Source organism: Filicampus tigris, chromosome 2 (genome assembly GCF_054856515.1).
Source record: "Filicampus tigris isolate MCC_2025a chromosome 2, RoL_Ftig_1.0, whole genome shotgun sequence".
Lineage (NCBI taxonomy): Eukaryota > Metazoa > Chordata > Actinopteri > Syngnathiformes > Syngnathidae > Filicampus > Filicampus tigris.
Window position 1 is genome coordinate 1,880,192 of NC_141218.1, and position 15,325 is coordinate 1,895,516.

The window sequence follows — 15,325 nt, forward strand, 5'->3', positions numbered from 1 at the left end:
GTGTTGGACAAGGTTGGCGGATGTGTGCATTTGATTTCATGAAACCATGACTGTGCATGGCATGGTAAACAATGACTACTCAATTTAAGTAACATAGATCATTGACCATTGTTATGAAATAAAGTGGTATTCTGAATTGAGCTCAATAGTGTCGCCGTGTCTGAATGGACGAGCAATTTGAATGGAGTGCCTCGGTATCATGCGAATGTGTGCAAACGGCATTGAGGCGGAAGTAATTATCACAAAATGGCTTTATCAAAAAATTCCCGTAGAAGAGGGTTGGCCATGGTTGTGATAGTCACAGAGAATGCTTCAATGACATAAGTTACCATTAGCACATTAGCTATGGCTGCTACTTTTGTAGCATGACTTGGGAGTGTTACAATACAATTTTTTAAAAATACATTTAGTGTCATTGTTTGGAATGTGTAATCAAAAATTAACTGTCGAGCACAAATGTTGCTACATTCGTGTCGTTAAGTCGTCCGAGGTGTAACTTGCGCAAATTCTTTTGCTAGGCTTCTGCCTAGTTGCTAGCAAAGTACTATTTTCCAGAGGTGGTTTCTTAAAACTCAAAAGGTGTACATCAATTTTTGGGATTTGATCAACTTCTTGTCTTTTCACTTCCTTTATGTGCAAGGGGTCCCGAGACTTCTAGCCATCTAGTTAACTTTGATTTAAAGCTACGAGTAGCCTGAGTGTCCATTAGGAGAAAAAAAATTAGGTAAACACACATTAAGTGGGAGTTCATTGTGTTTTAGGAGAATGGAGGCGCAGGGTGAGCTGTCGAGCTCTATTTTTAAAGTGGCCTCATTACCCTTCATTATGCATGCCATATTGAACCAAACCAATAGGTAATCAAGCCCAATCAAATATTCATTGGGACCCTTGAGAAACAAGGAAGAAGACGCACGGGATGGAGGGTAAAAACACCTTCAAGTGTCTGTGAAAGTCGACAAGATGAACAGAGCTCAGCCTTTTTTCTCTTTTAAGCGACGTTGCAATCTCCTAGCAACAGAGGCGTGTTCACTGGGAATGTTAAGCCAAAGAAGGCATCTTCATTTCTTCGACACCATCATCGGAAATGGGACAAGAAAAAAGTAGCATATTTTTGGGAAAAGAAGTTGTATATTTTTTAATATTAGATTTAATATAACGTTGCTGTCCTGTGAAATACATTTGTGTCCAATTTTGGAGAAAAAAAAAATGTTCACGTTAGTGCGATGTCTGTAACACGGAAACACAATTCATATAAAAAAATGGACATACAGTGTTTTTCACAGGACAGCAACGATATGCACTTTTTATCATGAATATTTCTCACTTTTCTCTGAAATGTGACTTTATTCTTGTAAGATAAAAAAAAATCAAATTCTGTGCGTGTATATATAGAGAAAGAGAGACTGTTCTACAAAAGGGTGGAAAGCAACACACAGGTGCACTGTTTTGTAACAACTTCTTTGTCTTTCAGGTGGTAATTAGCAGCCATTGTTGTTGTGCTAATCACAAATCTCACTCACCAACACGGGTTATTATCTCAACATCGGAGGGGTGCCGGGGGGTGATTCGGGGGGCAGACCAGCTGGGGGAAAGATTTGGATCAGTAATACGATAGAGTTCAAAGCCTTAGCACGTGGAATGGGGCAGATTGGATCTTTTTCAATCAATTTGCATATAGACGGTTTTTAATATCAATTATGAGATGGTATTGCGCGATTTGTTTCATCCCGGCTAATTGCGCTTAGCAGACTTGCAGGCACATTAGGCCGAAAATAGCTTTGAGGCGAGACCCCGCGCGAGCAAAACATAATCGAGGCCAAGCTGTAAACGGCCAAGTTCAAATGGGGGTGCGAGCGCCGGCAAAATGAAGAAAATTTGACATGCTTGGTGCCTACGAAGAACTATCGTTTCAACCTCCCCATCCAAGCTGCGGTTTTAATAGGGGGAGGCTATGGCATTGTCGAGATTTAAAGGCGCAATTTTAAGCCATTGATTATACATTTCAAACAATAAAACTTCAGACTGATCACATGTAGCGATACAGTAATTGTTTCAAACAAGTCATGCTACCAAAGTAACAGCCGTGGCCAACGTGAGCTTAGTATTGCTAGCGCTGCTTGTTATTGAAGCGTTGTCATCAACCTTCAGTTCCAAGCCAAAGTACGAACGAGGTGCACACTGAAAATAATTGAGCACGAATCTAAGGCATTAACCCAATAAGGCCTAAAGCGCCTTTCTCAACAGCTCCCCAAAACCGTCGGTCGCCTTTGGAATTACCCTTGAAAACATGAAGTTCTCCCAGAAAGTCAACACAAAATGATTCATATCTCAGCCCCTGTAGCAGACAGAAACATCATTCCAGAAGAATTAAAGCGCTTAGACATGTGGCTTTCACACAGGCAGAATATATTCTTATCGAGGATGTAAATATAGCGTGTCAGTGCAAGAGAAGCATTATTTTAATTTTAAAAAATCGAGTGGTGATTACCATCCTCTATTCTGTTACGAAGACGTCAATATTGTCATTGTCTGCAAACCATATCATATCACGTTGGACTGGTTGTGCGCGTTGGCTATTTAGCACTGCCGTTACTTATCAGTGCTACCGGCGATCGACGGCGTCCGCCATTAGCCTACCTACGGCTCGAAAAAAATCCACGACATCCTCCGCGGTCTCGCGACGCCGTCACGTGTGTGTTCTGGTGCATTCAATTGGCTAAGAGATGGAGAATTGGATTAAAAAGGGACGGTGACGTATCCGCTCCCCCGGTTTGAAAGGTAGAAAGACGCCACAGCGCTCCCGGCACTAGTGGTCGAAACGCGCTTATGCGCTCCCGGGCTTAATGGGTTAAAGGTGTCATCTTTATAGGAAAGAAGTCGTATATTGAGATAAGTAAAAAAAAAAAAAAAAAAAAAAGTTAAGCATTTTCATCCAGGCTCGTCAGAGTCCATGTTGACACAGCGTGACTTGAAGATTGACTTTTATGAAATAATCATCAAGCTCCTTGATTGGCGGCTCATGTGCCGTGTGACTTTGCCAAACATGACAAGGGCACCAAACTCAAGTCGGGCAGCATGATGAATCTTTAACAAGCAAATGTTTGTTTTGCCTTGCAGCGTGGCAGTTCTCTGCCCACCGTTGTTGATAACCTCATTTAGGCCAAACAATCCAAAGATGAAGGTTACTGTGGAGGTACTCGCGTCGTAGATTAAAGCGGATAAATAAATCATGGACTCCAAATAAGGCCAACAAATTCTTCCAGCAAAATCAAAAGCGCTCTCTATCTGCATCCTTGATGGTACACAAAATGCTACAAATACTTTGTTACTGAACAAACGCAGATCTGCACCCTTACTTTGGTATTTCTTTTTGGGAAAACTTTCTGCTTTCACTCACAACATTCAACGTTGTGAGGAGAGATCACACACAGACACTTTAACTGCCTCACAGGCTGTCGGAACTCGTAGAACTCGAGCAACAGTCCAAGTAGCGCAACTGTACTGTCGGCGCCATACATGATCGCAAAGCATTCCCTCCTCCTGTGATTTTTGCCATCCTGCAGTTGTGTTACGTGAATCGCTATTCTACAAGTTCTGTGTGCTATTCTACAAGTTCTGTGTGGCTGTTGTAATAAATGAGCAGTTTTAAAAATGGAGTTTGCAAGCGTTTAAAAGGACACTTGATTGGGATGAACATCAACGCATATAAAAGGGCTGTATGAAAAAATTATGTCAGCACTAAAATTCACCCCCCTAAAAGAATCTGTAGTGATTTATGGGCTTTTTTTTGTGATGACTAAAGCCCCAAATTGGTGGTCAAATTGCTCATTAATTGTAGGCGTTCCTAAACAAACAAACTAATGTGTTTGTTAGTTTTGGATTTCTCGAAAACAAATGGATAAAAGTGCAAATGCAAGCTAATGTAATTTTCCTGATAAAAAAAAATACATAAAGTTTGTTATTGAAAAATAGACCATCTCGGCCTTCTAATCCCTTGAACCTGGCAGTTCAAATTCAGTGTTACATTTACTTAAGTAAAGAAGGTGAATCAGTATTTTTACCAGTGGCGGTTGGTCAATCAAATTAATTTATCTCTGACATCTCATTATATTGACAAAGAGATCTGCGGATCTTGAACGAGATTTTCCTGGTTAAATACAGGTTAAAATAAAACAAAAGAAAAATTGACGCAACTTTCAGTTTGGGCGCAAACACTCTTTTTGACCTTGGCAGTTGGCCCTTGGGCAGTACAAGTTTGTGCCGAGATGGGGCGTTCAATTCAATTCCAGCCACCGTGCACGTTCCGTACATATAAGGCTTATGGAGCTCTGCTCAGCACTCTCACCTGCCATTCCAACGCACTTCGCTCCCCTGCCAAGTCACTGATTGGAAGCTGGCACGCAAAAGGGTCGTCTCGTCATCCACGGACGCCCTGCAGAATGCTTGAAAGCACCGTTACATATCCGTGAGTGCCAATTTCAGTTCTCGTGAAGTGAGTTGAATCCATTCCAAGAGCTGCCTAAACGTTTTACCTCTACATAAAGAATAAAACATGTAGACCATGACACCAGTGGGTTCTCCGAGGAAGTCCGCAAAACAACATTTGGAATGATTGCGATCACATCCAGTCAAGGCCCAATTGTCGGATATCTCTGCAAGACTATCCGAAGCCGTTATCGGGGCCACTGATCGAAAATGTTGAATCTTGTGGCGTTTTCGTTGTGTGTGTGTGGTGCCAAAATTCTGTACACCGCACACTATCCGAAGAGTAAAGTGGGGTAAATCCTCGATCGCTGAGGTCAGGTCGTCCTCAGGGCATCGAATCGATTGCAACTGGACTGTTCTGGTTATCTCAGACAACCCTTCGCCTCTCATGCGAGCGGGTTACGTCAGTTCACGCCACAAGTCTTGCTTAGGGCTCCACCAGGCTCAGTTGGTGTGGAGAACCAACTATCTCGTCTCCAAATTGGAGGCACACCGCAAAGCGCAAATGTTCTCATCCAAGACCAGATTCTCCGATGTCTCAGACATTTTCCTGGCTTCTGGCAGAACCACGGCCGATAAATCAACCGGGTATGGATTTTTTTTTACCCCCCCCCCGATCCAAACATAGAGGTGACCTTCCCTTTTGTGACGACTCTCCCATAATTCCAATCATGGCGAAATATGCAAACGATCTACAGGCGTATTTTCTCCCGCACTCTTAATTGGAACGTCCGCGATTTTTCCTTCTTTATTAGCTCGGCGGTGGCTCGCTCGTTCCTTCGAGTGGCCGCCGGCGGGGGGTGGACGCCGACTGATTGAGATTTTAAAGACTCCATCCCGGCGGAATTGCCGTTGCGCGGGGCTTTTAATTAGATAAAGCTTGGCCGGTTTGAACATATACTTTACAGCCATGTCAGGCTAAAAGGCAGCGCGTGTCGTAAATATCAGCTGAGACATTAATAGAATCTAGATTAGAGGGCAGAATGTGTGGCTTGGTGGGGGGATGGGCAGCCAGCAGAGGGACCACTTCACGGCGGGAGCTATTTCTAGCTTGGAAAATGGACGGCTCCATTAATATAAGGCGTAGCCTTTCCGTAAATGTAAATCACGGGCCACGGCTCGACGTACATGTTATACAGCGGCAGTATGTCAAAGTTAACAGTGCCACGTGGCTCAGAGATTTACTGTACAGCCGTCCGGCTAAAAGCAAAGATTGTGGCGTTTTGCATTTTTCATTACTGTTGATTTTGATTTCATCCGGACTTTTTTTTGTCTTCAATTTAGTTTGTTTGAATTCGTTTTTAGAGCAGGTTTATTTTTTCAAAACGGATTCAGTTTTTATTAGGGTTCGGTTTTTTTTAAGTACCTGAAGTATTTGTTGAGTAAAAATAAAAAGGTCACCAAGTAATACAATACAATTTTATTTATATAGCGCATGTGTAAAAAAGTATAAAAAAAAAAAACTGCCATCTCAAATGACTGTTTGCCCTTCCTTCTTCTGTACGGACGAAGAGCAATAGCAAAATAAATACATTTCAATAATGAACCCCGAAAGCTCATCTATGATATTAACTGACAAGGATGAAAACCAAGGTCATTTTTGCTATGATTATAGTCACTATTAGTTAGTTTTATAAATCTGAGATGTAGTTTCAGTTCATTTTTTTTTTTATGTCATTTCATTATTGAAAATGTTTTTCCCAATTTTACTTTTAGCTACAGGTATATTCTTTTTTTTTTTTTTTGCTATTATGTTTGTTGTCAACCTCGCTCCCATTGCATTCTTTTTTTTAAATTTACATCACTGTTAACAATTTGTTAGAGGCTCATGGTTTAAAAAAATGATGCATTTTAGATACAACTGTCCAAAGTTGTTCAAAAATACACGATTGCACTTAAAAAATGTACTCGACGCAATACAAAGTAATGCAATCATTTGTTTTAGTGAAAGCATGAGACAGCAGACCGTCTTGCTCTCTCGCACTGATTTTGTGTTATCAGTTTCCTGTGAGATCAGGCACGATGTTTGTTGTCGGAGGGCTGCCAGTTGCACGAGGAAGATAACTGCGATGACAAACCAAAAATAATAAACAACCATAAAACTGGACGCCGTTCATTTCTTTGTAAGTGAACAAAAACACACACACACACAAATATGTCACAAGATATTACAGTCAAGAACTACAGTACAGCCTTGAAAATTGTGGAAGTTAAGGTGGTGACTGGCTGGTTGGGATTTCAGGGATGCGAAAGAGCAAGCCGCTCACTCTATGAGGTGCCACAACAAAAAATAAAAACTGGTCATATTAATAATTCATGGCCATGTGACAATTGCCTACGTGTGCATTTGCGGCATGCTGTGTGCATTATTGAAGACAGAGGAACCACTTTATTCATTCATTCATTCTTCCCAGGAGCTGATTGGTATGCTTCACCCTTTTGGTACAACGGTAAAATAAAGATGCAACTTGCTTGAAACGGTTCAACAATTACGAAATAAATATTGGAAAATATTTGTTGAAATATGGTTCAACAATTACGAAATAAATATTGCAAAATCTTCAATTTTCTTCAGGGCAAAACCTTTACAGCTTAGTTCCACTAGCGCAGGGGTGTCAAACGTTAACAGTTCAGGGGCCGCATACGGCCGAATTACTTTGAAGATGTCAAGCGGGCCATGCCAGTCAAATCATAGCATAGTTAATAATAAATAACAATAAATCCATGACACCCCACCCCCCCCCCGCGCTTTCGTGCAAAGACGCACATTACGAAAATCTTGATATTGAATCAAAACTCATTTTCCAAAGCAAATGAACAACCTCAGAGTTCTTCAGACAAATGTGAAACTTGTTTCCGATTGGTCACTTTGTGTGTACAAATGTGTGTACAAATACAAAATGAATGGTAGCGCTGCAAGCAGCCTAGGTCATAGTGATCCATTTTTCGTAGAAAACTCTGCACTTGGCATCTGCTTTTCCCTTTTTGACCAAGACATTTTGGCTAATAAGGGTTAACCTCAAGGTAATTAGCAGAAGGCGCACCGCTACCATCAGTTTTCATCTTTCTTCTACTCCTCTACTCTGACTAAAACGATGCTGCCCTGGTGGATGATTCAGGAATTGCATTTTTTAAAAAATGAAAGCGTTTGGTTTTAATGCATTCCTTCGCTTTGAACATTCCTCCTGCGGGGCCGCATTGGATCCCCTTGCGGCTAGAGTTCCGGCCCACGGGCCGTATGTTTGACACCGCTGCACCAGGGAAAAACATTTACTAATCAGCATCTCTGGTGAGTATGATGTATTCTATTCGCCTTTGATGTCGTTTTGGCCATGTTGTTCGACAAATATTGGTTCCGTGAAGTTGTAATGATATGGGAGGCGAATCAACATTTTCAAGATTGCAGTCAAAATAATCCCGTTCCCTCGTGCTTGTTGGTCTATGCGTGACTTATTATTTTGTCCTGATCTTGGAACTGAGGTCGTATCCATTTTGCTCGCAGCAATCCAAAACCGTCTCGCCTGTGGATGGAGCAGAGGGGCCACCGCACTGGCGGTATTCGGTCCCCAGCTAGCAAAGGCGCAGCCCACCTCCAGCGAGTCAAGCAACAAAGCGCTCTGCCGTCACTCTGTGCTGGCGGCGCCGCGGCCCGTCTTATTCAGCACCGAATTCAGCTCGCTCAGCAGATTCGGGGGCATCTTAGCCTCTCCGCCCCCGTGGCTGGGCATCTTGCCAGCGGTCCCAAAGCTACTTTGCCGGGAAGCGGGCGGGGCCTGCGCGTACGGCTGGCACGGGTCCATGACGGAACGGCGGCGCGGGGCCGTGGGCTTTGGAGCGGCAGCGGCGCCGCTCTTGGGGGCCAAGGAAGTCCTCCTGTCTGTCACCTGAGGGCAGAAAGTCAGCAATGATACTTTTCTGCAACGACTGAGACTATTCGACGATGCCGGGTGCCCTGGTTTTCCCACGGTGCTAACGTCCGACATTTCCAGGTTAGAAATGGCGCAAACGTCCTGTTGTTTCCAGTTTTTCATAAGTTAGTTTTAGAATCAATGAGATTAAAGAATAAAGGAGCTGGGCATTTTACTAAAAATTCACGGTATGATTTTCAATTGTCATTATATTACGAGAATAAATATATATTCCGAAAATAAACATATTTTTGACATAAGTAGTGTATTTCTGCTAAAACTTTTTGCTTTAGATTAGTCAATTTTTCCAGAAGCAAGTCAATGTTCGATTGAAGTCATATTTCAATACACTACTTTCTCAAGAACAGAATTTTTTACAATTTTTTATAAGATGAATTCACAGGTCTGAAACCTTTCAGAGTGGCCTCTTATTGCGGGCAGTCTAAGGCACACCTGTACACTAATCATGGTGTCTAATCAGCATCTTGATATGGCACACCCGTGAGGTGAGGTGACATGGATGGCAAAGGAGAAATGCTCACCGTCACAGATTTTGACAGGTTTGTGAACAATATTTGAGAGAAATGGTGAGAAATTTTGTGTATGTGGAAACAGTTTTAGACCTTTGAGTTCATCTCATAAAAAAATGGTAGCAAAAACAAAAGTGCTGCCTTGCTATTTGCGTCGAGAGTGTAATACTGCTTCACCATTGTTGTCAAAAGAGGAAATTTGCCACTATTTCTTGTATTGAAAATGCAAGTTAGAGTTTTGGGCACTGCTTTCTTTGAGAAATTTGGGCGACGTAAAATGAAGATCGGATGTTGTGGTAGCGTTTGAGCGCTTGCAGCTACGTGTGAATGCAAAGCCAACTTGTCCACAGTAAGACGGACGCGCGCCGGGGCGGCTCACCTGTCTGCCTGAAGGCGAGTTTTGCTGCAGGCGCATTCTGCCGTCAGCCGCGGCGCGAACGGCGCCGTCCGCCGGGTCCGAGCAGAGGTCGGAGCCGAACTGCGCATCGAGAGAAGGAGCGGCGGGGTGATGAAAAGACCATTTGGGATCATCCACACGTGCTGCCCCCGGCATCACGCTAACCTATTTGACCCGCAAAAGTGCCTTCCTTTTTTCGCCAGCACTGCCGGGACCTGTCCTTGGACGTACACGCCGCCATCAATTGCACCTTGCTACAAAATGAGGGACCGTCGTCGGCCGGTTGCTATGGAAACTGCCTAAACGGGAGGAAATGGGTGAAGTGCTCTCGGGTTGCTTTTTTTTTTTTAGCAATTTGCTAAGCCTTCTTCACCATTTGGCTCAATCCAGAAACGGAGGACAAATTAGGCACATATTTTTGAAAACGTGACCATTTTTGGGTGATATTTTGCCTTCAAAGGACTTCCCTGAGTGATTATCCTGTGGTGCGGGGTGTGTTCAGGGTGATTTTTGTCCTTCCTGATCTGCTTGGTGAAGAAACGGGACTGAAAATCAGGGCTAATTTGACAATTTGATTCCCGTTCCCCACCAAAGTCAGCAAAGGGCCGATGATCAGAAGTCTATAAAGGCGATCGATTTTTCCCCTCCGCTGTTCTGCTTGGAAAAGGTTTGGGGTTGAAACTCCGGCCTCATTTACTCAGTCATTCCACGCTTGCGGCGATTTTCAGCACGTACCTTCATCCTGATGATGTCGGTCACCCAGCCGACCTGCGCCTCCTTCTCCTCGCAGCAGAAATGCCTGCAAGGGAGGCAGGCGCATCTCTTGGGCACGGCAGCCTTCGGACGCCGTGTACGGTAACGGCGTTTTCGAAGCGTGCGGCTTACTCACCACTGCTGTTTCTCCGTGTAGACGGTAAAGCCCCAGCTGGCGGGGAAAAAAAAAAAAAGTCACGTTAAGCGCAAAAAGGCTTTTTATGAACCTCCCGTACAGGACGGTCTTAATTAGCCGTGTTGGCTGCAGGCCACGTCGGAATGCGTGGAAGGCCGCACGTCGCGTTGTTACGCGCCAAGCACCGGTGACTCGCTCATTAAAATGATACAACATTTACGGGGGGGACATGAAACAAAGAGGGGAAAATCATGTTCATATATCATAATGAAAACATTCTTCTTACACCATAGTTTTGACTGTTTTTTTTTTTTTTTTGTCCTTGACTTTGGTTCCACATGAGCAACACCATCATGTCATTTTTCCCGTTTCCAATTACATGCACAAAGACGGCAAGCGCCATTTTGTTTATGGGAATGACAACCTACGCTTTGGAAAAAGCAAGGTGCACGGAACATAAATGATATATCATTCACACCTTGGGGTCGTTTAACCTTTACAACAACAAATATGAATTACAGGCGGACCATCTCTCATTTATTGTGCAATAATCTAATCATAACATGTATTTTTTACGTGTTTTCTTGCATTTTTATGCATTATAAAACATTTATGTCTGAATATTGGGGGTCTTGGAACGAATTTACATGGAAAACGCGTCTCTACTTACAAAATGTTCTACTTAAGAAATTTCTTCCAGAACCAATTAATTTCGTAACTAGAAGTACCACTGTATACGTACATACACACATAGAGCTGGGCATTCCGCCTATGTGACGGAGCGTTCCGTCTATCCGCCTATGACGGGCGCCCGCTTTGCTGACGGTTGATGAATGACGGGTAACATTTTCAAATAGACGGGACTACGCATAGCCAGAAGCCCATGTCTCTTTCTTTCGTCCGTAGTTTGTCTTAAGTCTGTTTTTCGCTTCGATATATGTGGGAAAAAATTGCCAATTTTGGATGATTTTAAAGAAAAAGTATCGGCCAATTAAATCAGCAGGCCAATTAATCGGTCAGGCACATTTTTTTTTTTTTTTTAAATTGGCTTGTTTCACATCAGCACATTTTGATTTGATAGTTGTGATGTCCAGTTGCAGAAATTGTAATAACAGGACATTCACAGGACATTCTTATCTTCTAGCCCTTGGGGGGAAAAAAGCTTTGACGATAAGAAGCCGCACCACCCAAATTAAATGTAATTAAAATAATGACAATTTCTTTGTTGATTTTTTGTTTTTTTTTAAACCAAATGTACCTATACGCTTTTATGGACATAGATAAGAAGTTGCACCCAAATGAATTATAAAACATGAATGTGCTCTTTTTTTTTTTTTGTGCATGATTACAATTTGCAGTTGCAGAAATTGCACAATGCACGAGAAGCGAGCGCGTGCGTACGTGTCTTTCGACTTTAGGTGCGAGGCCAACTAATGAGGTGGAGGAGGGAAGACTTCTCCCGGCTTAAGAGGAGCGGAGGAGGAGCAAAGCCTTGAGCGGCGCCGCAGTAGGTTGAGGCGGGCCACTCTCGCCCTCGCGCACACGCACGCGCGCGCGCGCACACACACGGGCAGGCAGGGAGAGCTGGGCCTAATGAGGTACTGGAGCAGTGCTCCTCCTCACCCCCTCGCCGCCACGCTCTCGCTTTTCTCGTCTTCATTTCAGCGCCTCCCGCGGCCCACTCGATAGTCTATCGATGACACGGCGCTGTCTCACTCTTTTGCCGCTCCCGTAGCCAGCCGCTCCACCCCCGTATTGCGTGATTCACACCAAAAAACGGCGGGCCTGGCCTCGCCGCAGCTCCCGTTGCAACCGCCGGAGCAATCGTCAGCGATGATTCAAACCCGGCCGGCCGTTTTTGTTTTTTTTGAGCGACGGCAAAGCGCGCCTACCTGCTCGGAGGCTTCAGCTTCTTCTTCAGGCCCAGGTAGCATTTGGCAGCCTTGAGATGGATCCCCTTCTCGGCTTTTGTGGTCTGAAAAACATGCTTCCATAAAGTCACTCTCAAGGCGTGCTGAGTTGCACACAAAATTGTTGGCACCGCTCGCGAGAAGAGTAAATAAAAATAGCACGGAAGTAGACTAATGAAAATCAGACACTGCTTTTTGATTGTGCTTGAACCGATGTTTTAATTTTTGGAAACAATTAAACAGGCCAGGACAAAACTGAAGGTAGCCCTCGAAAAGACCACGGAGGCATGTCCTCAAATAGCACCGCAGGTGTCTTCAAACCGTGCTGTTGTTCGCTGACACGGTGTGTACTACACCGAACACGGACCAGAGGAAGGGAAATTATAGAGCGGCGCGTTACAGGTAAAGGCTAAGAGAGCATCTCCATGCAGTCGGCGCTTCCTCTGACCGGGGTTGCGCGTGCGGTATTGGGAAATACGGGGGACTGCGGCCGGCCTCGTGGACGTGGCCGCAGGAGGACAATTGAAGAGACGGATAATAGAATGGGAAGAGAAGAGCCCAGAATAACTTGCAAAAGAATTCAAGGTGAACTCCAAGGTCAGGGTACACCAGCATGACAATCGTTAGCGGCAAACTTTCCTTGCAAAGTACAAAGCGCCGCCCCCGGCACCAAGGCCGCATCCCCCGCCCTAGCAATCCTGCTCCCGCGCACAACAATTTGCATTCAACACCAAACTGGCAATTATCGCGGAGGCCAAAGAATATCAATTAAGCGCCGCCTGTAATTTCCTTTGCATTTTTCACAGTAATTAGCCGTATTGTCGTATGAGGAGAAAGCTGGGTGGGAAGCGCCAGTTATGCCGCCGCCGCCGCGCGCGCACTGGCACCCTGGCTGCACCGTCATCAATTATTAACACTTCCTCACACGCCTCTACAAATCCCATGTTTCAACTGCAGAAGGAAAACCCTCCGGGGAACGTTGGCCCGCCGGTCCTCCCAAATCTCCAAAGCGTTGTGTTTCAAAAAAAATAAAATAAAAAGACGAAAAGTCAGCAGGAATTGTTTCGCAACTTTATCCGAAAACTGTGGCAGTGACACTTCCCTGTCACCGGGGAAATGAAGCCGTGAGAATTTAGGCGGATCGGTTCCGTCCCTTTTTTTTTTTTTTTTCTTTCAAATAAAGTTGCGGAAAAAAAACTTTGGAGATACGGCAAGTGGGAAGTGGGCGTGTCGTGGTGCTTGAATGCGAAAACGGGCGGCGGGGGTGCGGCAGGCGATGGCAACGTGCGCTCACTTTGAGATCTCTGTAGAGCAGCAGTTTGTGGGCCCGCAGCACCACCAACTTGTCCTGGAACTTGTGGGCGGAGAGCAGCTTGGAGCAGCCGTCGTTGAACTTCAGATGCTCGCTTCTCAACAGCTCTTTGGGCTCCACTTGGGGGATGGTGGGGGGGGGGAGCACAAGTGGAGTTAGTCGGGGCAAAGTGTCAAAACTGCTGACCGGTCCAGGGTGTACCTGGGCCTCAAGGCCAAAGTCACCCGCCATCAGCTCCAGTTCACATGCCACCTGAATAAAGTCAAGTGTGTCGTAGATGGCTGGATGGATCTTGGACTTGCCACTAGGGCTGAAAGATGTCCAAAAAAATCTATATTGCATTTGCAATTCAAACTGTGATATTGTTTTTGTCCAAGGTCCTCTTCCCATGTATTTCTACAGTATTTCAATGCGTGAATACAATATGCACGGGCTGTATATAACCAGAGGTGGGTAGTAACGAGTTACATTTACTCCGTTGCATTTACTTGAGTAAGTTTTGGGAAATGTTGTACTTGTAGGAGTAGTTTTAAATCGCGATACTTTTTTACTTTTACTTGAGTAGATTTGTGACGAAGAAAGTGTACTCATACTTGGCTACATTAGGCTACATTGAACCCGTGACTTAAATCCCCTCCGCGTACGTACGCAGCTGCGGGAAAGTTCTTTTTCGGATGAAACGGATCGAAAATGTCACGCAGCAATGCCGACACAGAAGAGGACGTTCTTTGGGAAAAATATTGGTTTTTGCATGTTTTGTCACATACACAGACTGAAACATATACGAGTTTATGGGCTACTTTGTTGTTCTGCCTTAAAAAAAAGTACAGGGGCTGAAATGTTGTGCTACTTGTGCTTAATTTATACTATTATTATTTTATTGTTTATTAAAGTACTTGAATTTACCTGAAGATTATTTTTTAAGCTATTCTTTAATTAAACGCAATTCATTGTATTGATTGGATGGACTTTTATTTGACTGACGATGATTATTTTGTATTTTCGTCTGATTGAATGGTTGTTTTTAAAAAAAAATTTTTTTAAATAAGACGTTGCTACAGTTACTCAGTACTTGAGTCGTTTTTTCACAAAGTACTTTTTTACTTTTACTCAAGTAATTATTTGGATGACTACTTTTTACTTCTACTTGAGTCATTTTATTCTGAAGTAACAGTACTTTTACTTGAGTACAATTTTCTACCCACCTCTGTATATCAATCAATCAATCACATTTTATTTATATAGCACTTTTCATACATAAAAATGCAACTCAAAGTGCTTTAAAACATTCAAAGCAAAACATTTTAAAAAAAATGTTTTTTTATATAACTGACTGAAATGAAGCAGTTTTTTATTTTAACAAAATTTCAGCCAATTAAGTTTGGAAATTGCATTCCACTCCATTGCGATGTTGATTTGAATTCAATTAAGTGTTGATTGTTTAGTGCTGCAGGTCACCCTAAGGTTATTATAATTAAAAAAAAAACAACAAAGTAACTAAAACTGAAAAAATATTTTCACCAATGAAATAAATAAAAACAAGTTTGTTTTTTAAAAAGATATCTAACTGAAACTACATTTTACATTTACCAAATGAACAATAACTATACTTATCGTGAACTTATCTATTACTTTCTAATCTACAGTGTGCATCTATCAATTAGAGCTGTGATCGATCCATTGGCAACTAATCGATGATCAAATTGATCCCAAATATTTTTTGAGAATCGATTCATCGTTTCATTGAAAAGTGCCCAAAGCCTCTCAGCAGTAAAAAATCTCCGATGCGTGTCGGCCTCCATGTAAGCAGCGCTAGTTTCTTTGTGTTGAATCAAAAGAAAACATTTGTGTTCACTTTGGGGAAAAAAAAAAACATGATCAACATTTTGGCCAA

The 15,325-nt window shown here is 43.3% G+C and overlaps 1 protein-coding gene and 1 long non-coding RNA gene across 11 annotated transcripts in view; both read right to left on the minus strand.

Annotated features, from left to right (window-relative positions):
• The window catches only part of LOC147150765 (uncharacterized), a 495,403-nt gene extending 492,511 nt beyond the window's left edge, over positions 1–2,892 (minus strand). For 4 of the 10 annotated variants that reach the window (XR_015085813.1, XR_015085801.1, XR_015085809.1 and 1 more), the window contains exon 1: positions 2,638–2,892. This is a non-coding gene — a long non-coding RNA (uncharacterized LOC147150765). The other 6 variants (XR_015085803.1, XR_015085807.1, XR_015085804.1 and 3 more) reach the window with 5 other exon arrangements.
• Positions 2,893–5,890: 2,998 nt separating this feature from the next.
• The window catches only part of arap2 (ArfGAP with RhoGAP domain, ankyrin repeat and PH domain 2), a 73,972-nt gene continuing 64,537 nt past the window's right edge, over positions 5,891–15,325 (minus strand). The window contains exons 28-33 of the mRNA XM_086056765.1: positions 13,414–13,550; positions 12,102–12,184; positions 10,210–10,245; positions 10,056–10,119; positions 9,303–9,401; positions 5,891–8,369 (exon numbers count right to left, since the gene is read on the minus strand). Of these exons, the coding sequence (XP_085912891.1) occupies positions 8,109–8,369; positions 9,303–9,401; positions 10,056–10,119; positions 10,210–10,245; positions 12,102–12,184; positions 13,414–13,550 (680 nt within the window). The 3' untranslated portion in view covers positions 5,891–8,108. The remainder of the gene's footprint in view (positions 8,370–9,302; positions 9,402–10,055; positions 10,120–10,209; positions 10,246–12,101; positions 12,185–13,413; positions 13,551–15,325) is intronic.